Source organism: Morone saxatilis, unplaced genomic scaffold (genome assembly GCF_004916995.1).
Source record: "Morone saxatilis isolate NCDOM2014 unplaced genomic scaffold, NCSU_SB_2.0 Contig17, whole genome shotgun sequence".
Classification (NCBI taxonomy): Eukaryota; Metazoa; Chordata; class Actinopteri; family Moronidae; genus Morone; species Morone saxatilis.
The window spans coordinates 28822146-28828187 of NW_023339729.1; the positions used below are offsets into that span (position 1 = coordinate 28822146).

General features: G+C 37.1%; 2 protein-coding genes across 3 annotated transcripts in view; one reads left to right on the forward strand and one right to left on the reverse strand.

Moving 5' to 3' along the window:
* Positions 1-6042, forward strand: part of LOC118327159 (bifunctional apoptosis regulator-like) — a 337943-nt gene that overhangs the window by 261520 nt on the left and 70381 nt on the right. The window lies entirely within an intron of this gene.
* Positions 1-6042, reverse strand: part of micall2b (mical-like 2b) — a 21752-nt gene that overhangs the window by 3258 nt on the left and 12452 nt on the right. Inside the window, exons 13-15 of the mRNA XM_035660410.1 lie at positions 1133-1206; positions 933-1047; positions 585-631 (exon numbers count right to left, since the gene is read on the reverse strand). Of these exons, the coding sequence (XP_035516303.1) occupies positions 585-631; positions 933-1047; positions 1133-1206 (236 nt within the window). The remainder of the gene's footprint in view (positions 1-584; positions 632-932; positions 1048-1132; positions 1207-6042) is intronic.

The window sequence follows — 6042 nt, forward strand, 5'->3', positions numbered from 1 at the left end:
CTATCACATGTACTCAGAGCGGGAATGAACTGTGAAACTTTGGCATTAACTTTATGAATACATTAAATTGAAATGGCTAGTCTTTAGCCCACGGTCGGCGTTCATTCGCTGTAGCATAACGACCTTTCACTGAAGTTCAATAAATCTCCTGAATTTCAGCCCTGCTTTCCCGGTCATGAATTGCAAATGAAGTCGGCTTTAACTCTATTCTATCAGAGGGTCAAATTAACCAGCAGCATTATCCATTTGTCTAATAGGAACGGCGCTGACAAAAAAAGAGGGGGAGCATTTTGTTTGATGCTTTTTCCATTAGCAGTCATTAGATCAAATGAGATGAAAACATTGCCCAGTGGCACCCTTAAAAATGCAGCACATTCACACACACACACACACACACACACACACGCTCACTTCCATAAACCACAATGAGAATTCTATCTACTTCAATTAGAGGCGTCCATGATGGAAATCCTCAATTGGATAATTTATAAGCCAACTAAGTTGCAGTGACACCGGGGTTGTGATAACTAATGAACAGAGCGGAAGGGGGTCAGACGGCCTGTGGAGGTGGTGGAGACACTCACTGAAATTCATCATCATCTTGTTTAGCTCCTCGTCCTCCTCTTCCTCCCTGAGAAAACCAAACGAGAATGCACAAAAACATTAACAGCCGTTCGTGCCTGTGTGAGCATACATATACTGTTTTTATACATACAATGGAACCTGTAGGGCAGTGACACTTTTGGTTGTTTTGGCTCTGCACTCGAGTAAAATGGATTTAACGGTGACCACGAGATACGGCTCACACCAACACCCTAAAACCCTTAATTTGATACACTACACACAATTTTCCTTCAATATGTAACATCATGTTGTCCAGAAGTACTGTTATGTGTGTCTAAAAGCAACAAAATAATCAGTTGTATACACACCTGAGTCTGTCCTCATCCAGACCTTCCACAATAGCGTTTCTGTCATTGACAATCTCCACCAGTTTGGCCATCAGCTGGCTCTTCTCTCTTCCGTCCCAGGCTGTTTTCAGATGATCTGCTCAAAAACACAAATCACATTTAGATGTTTGATCTGTTTCTGTATTAATGTCTTTAATGGTCTTTTCCCCGCAAACCCTCACCTGGTTTATCCATCAGTCTCCTGAGCTCCTGCTCCACACTGGGCTGCTGTTCCTCCAGGTCCTGGGTTTTTCCACTGCACATAAAAACAACATATAAATGTAAATTTAAATGGTTTAGATTGACACTTTTATAAAATACGTAAACTTGTCAATGTCCAATATTCTCTCTTTTAGCTCTGGAAAGAGAAGTATTGATGACGGACATTGGCAATCCACAGAGCTGATGAAGCTGCAGGAAAAGTTCTCTGAAGCTGGGGAGGCTGGCGTTTAACAGTGAAGAAAGAATGTTCTAAAGAACCTGAGCAGTTGTCTTGATGTCACAGAGGCCTCTGTGTACTCAGGCGTTTGTACAGGATCTTCAAAGAGGAGTGTGATTTCCAGAACAGTTACGATTTGTTCACTGGCATTCAGAGTTTTGGCTTCGTCATTTCATGTTACACAGTAACGAAGTTGTTGGGCTTCCTGGGAAAAATCAGCAGAAACAGAGATTAAGTTTCCTCCAAGAGAATAGTTTCTCTGTTCATTAAAATGACATATCCTGGATGTCTTTCTGAAGAGAGCATGGAGAATCTCAAAAGTAAAATGGCCACCTGGACTGTTTTGTTCGCTTCTCATGGCCTCTCTTCTGAAGTCAAAGGAGACTCTTAGGTAAGCCTGCTGGGTCAGAAAGGAAACAGTCAGAAAGTATCCAGAGAGCCATCAACAACCTGAAGGATATGAACAGAGAATGATATGGTCTTCCTGACAGAAGCAGCATCACATTTTCCACTGTCTGATGGAGATGAGGACAGCTCAGTCATCAGGAGATCCAAAGAGTTCCTGAAGTCAGAGACAGATCAGAGAAGGAACTCTCTGAGATCACTGCTCAGCTCTGGCTACATGCTGCAGATGTCAGAGGAGGTTCTGGATGGAGTTGGACCTGAAGGAACGTACAACAATCGCCCAGGGACGACGAGCTTTATTCAGCTGTGATAACTGCCCAGAAAGGCTGTGTAAGTCCAGATGTGATTAAACTTAAAAGAGTGTTTATCAGTCATGTATTTATATTTTAGAATTATTCTTAAAATATTTTCATAATTATTAGTGTATTTTGTCAACAATATTGTTCTTGAGCTTGTTTCGATACTGTGAGTGAAAAATGTTTTATGAGGTTTATTGTGTTAAGTTAATGAAAATTATTTATTTTTTTAATGGTTGTTAAATTTATTTTTTACTTTATTTATTTGGGGTGATGCAAACTTTGGGGGGGAGAAAAAAGGAATTTTAGATCATGTATAGTTTTTCAAAGAGTTTATAAATTTCTAGAGAATTTGTCATAGGTTATAATTTTGTTAATGGTTTATAGTGAAACCTTGGAGGATGTTTGGGATGAATTTGTAAGATAATTGAAAAGAAGAGGACACTGTAATCAATAAATAAAAATTTGTCATTTTTAAAGTGGTAAATAAATTAATAAATAACAAGATTGTGATAATTTGTAGGTGTCACCATTTAACCAGAAATAAGACATTTATATGATTTGGTTTAAAGTTTAAAGTAAAGTGTGTAACATTTAGGAGGTTATTGGAAGAAATGGAATATAATATTCATAATATGTTTACAAGTTAGGTGTAAAATTTAAAGATATATGATACATTATGTTTTAGTTATTCCGTGTTTTAAAGTAGACAGAAGGGAAAAACATAAAACATTATGATTAAGGGATGTTATTGTTGGTTTTGAAATTCTGTGGAAACAGTAGTTTTATAAATATATTGGAAGTGGAGGAGAAAGAGTGATGTGGTGATACTTTTAGTTTAGTATGAGAGAGAAGATGATGAGTAATGATTGGATTAATGTCAAAAAAAGTGATGAGGAAGATTAGATGAACACTGATGTGAAAAGAAATGTTCATCAAAAAGGAATGTAAAATGGTAAAATACATAAAGTACAATTATATAAAGGTTTATTTCATAATAAAATATTTTCTAATATGTGGTACCATTAAAGAACCTTTCTGACTGTGGGAATTACAAGAGAATCAATGTGAAGTTTGTGTTCTAGCTCTGAAGTAAATAATCATGAGAATCTGGATTCTGATTACAAAGTGAGTGATTCAGGAGGTGGAGACATGTCTGTGGACTGAAGAGTAAATGTTAGGACTGGAGATACTGGGTCAGTTAACTGATGTAGTGATGCAGTTTGTGTATTTCAAAATGAAAAAAGTTGGTAACAAGTAAAAAAGTATGAAATGAATGGTTGACAGTTGAGAGTTTTTTAGATAAAGATTTACTTTATCATCAACTCATATTACAGTGAAATGAGTGTTAGATACTAAATAACTGCATTGAATGGTTTATTATGATGTTGTGATGTATGATGGAATGTTTAATTGAAAAACTCGAGTGTCTATGTTAGAATTTTTGGTGAGGACAAGATCTAAGACAGGTGAGAGTGAGAGAGATTTGCTAAAGAAGCGGATCTGTTAAGTATTGCACTTTGCATCCAAGGAGGAAAACTCGTTTATTTTACTCTGTATCTTGTCGCGTGTATGTGTGTTACATATGTTGCTAGAAACTAAGCCTGGTAACCTACATTCAAGACCTGAATGAAAGGACAAATAACAAAATAGGCAAGGGAGGGGCTAAGCAGGGGGGAGATAATGAGAGGTGAGATGGTTGAGAACTAGAGTTTGAGAAAATGAGAGTGGGGATCTATTGCATGGAAGGATGAGATAGGTCCGTCCAATTAAAGCCAAGGTGATGAAAGAAGAGTGAAGAGAGAAATAAAGACTCACTATCTATGTCTATTAGTACCAATAATAATGGGGTCAAGAGTCAGAAAGAGGGAGCTTATTTAGGATTAACTGGTGTGTGTTTGTGTGTCAGAGGGGGTGAAGACGACTCTATTTATGATGAATGATCTTTTTAAAGAAGAAAATTGGTGGCGGAAAGTGGTTCAAACAAATATTGATCAGGAACAAGCAGAATTAAAGTAGCCTAATGACAAAGCCGGAAAAGAAATTTTAAAAGTCTGAAACTGTAGGTCTCATCATGTGATGTTTACAATACATCATCACAACATCACACACACTACACTTACCTACACGACGACTACACAGTCACACTACATCTCTATCTAATCACACTAAGTATCTCTCAACAAGCTAGCACAGATAAATACGAAACTATCAAAGCGCAAACACGGTTTAAACACATCATCAAATACATCACTTTAGAACACTGCTGCGCATGCTACCTCTACAGATAATAAATTATCGGAGTGAGTAGAAGACAGACATGTGATGTGAGCACAAGAAACAAAGGTTGACTAAAAGTTTGAATTATTTCCCGTGTCTAATCCTCGATCCACACATCATGACAGAACGTTACACAGTACGGAACAAGAAAAACCGCGTCAAACAACCACCAAAAATCCCACATCGGCTGACAAACGTGGACAGAAAGTGTTGAAGCAGGATGCTGTTCTTATACAGCCTGATCTCTCATTCACTGCAATTATTCCTTGCATAATCACTAGCACAGGTAGTAGAAAGAGGCGTATGACCGTGCATACTCTCGGGTTCATTCAAAGCTCAGACTTTAGTAGCACGGAGAAGTAAAGAGATATCTGGGTAAATGTAGTACAGACGAGAAAATGGTGTATATATGAGATAGATGCCTGCAGTTGGATCTGTACAGCATGCTGCGCGTTCAGAGATAGTCCCTACCTGGGTCGATGCTTTAACAGAGCTAAATGGACAGGGGAATGTGATGATTTAAAAAGAAAAATCTGAGTAATAGGAAAAGTTGAATTTGTTTTGGGTATAAAGGGAGTATCTTTTTTCGTCTGTGAGAAACAGACTGCTTATAGTAGAAGGATTTGATAATCAAGTGACGTGCTAGCTAACTGTGCAATATGAAGCTAATTCGATAAGAATTGGATATTAAATTGAAAAGCTTACAATTGAGGAGCACAAACATAAAATACAAAATATTACAGAGCAAAAGTATATAATTTTTATATGTGCCAAGTCAGAGAACACAATAAAGAAATAAATATATTTCCTGATAGATTAACAATTATTGATAACTAAAAAGTAATAACACGCTAATATTATCTAACAAGACTGATTGTCATGAAAGCTATAAATCTAATGAGTCATAGATTGACTAAAATTGATTAAAGGATGATTAAAAACTGCCCAAAATTAAGCCGGTGGATATTAGCACTAAGGAAAACAGTCTAAAGGTGGGTTTGTTACTTCCTATTGCCACTCAACCATTTCTGTAACAATAAGCGAAAGTTGGAGAATTAATGTGTCCTCAGGGACAAGATTTTAAACTTCAATGTGATGTACTTGGTGTCGTCCGACCATATAATGTTAAGAAGCACTGTACTGTGCTAAAAATTGAAACAGTTTAGGTTGGGTATAATTTAATAAATACTTCTTATAGATTCAATTGAAGACACAAGTAGCCAAACAGATCACAATGTAAAAAGTAAAAGTAAAGCTAGAATGAAGCATTTTTACTCTAGGGCCATTTAAAGCTGCCTCTAATCAATAATATTTTTGTTTATTGCAATATATGCAAAAAAGTAGAGAAAATGACATTTGTGATGCTGTAAACTTCAATGTCTAATTTTCCATAGTGACAAACCCACATTAGAATACCACCTGCCCTCCTCTAATTCCGAGTGTTTAGTGTCTTTCAGCTTATTGTTTTTTTATGCGCCTTGCAACTCTTATTGTTGGTTCACATCTCACCGCCTCTCATCAGCGTCTCATAAACGCACTGTACACTGACCTGCTTCAGCACCAGACGGTAGACACGGCCAAAGTTAAGTGACAAGCTGGTAAACATTAGTGGGAGCATTTAGCCCAGCTAAAGAGCCCAATGATATTTGTCTAGGTGTCGTGGAGACCAAAA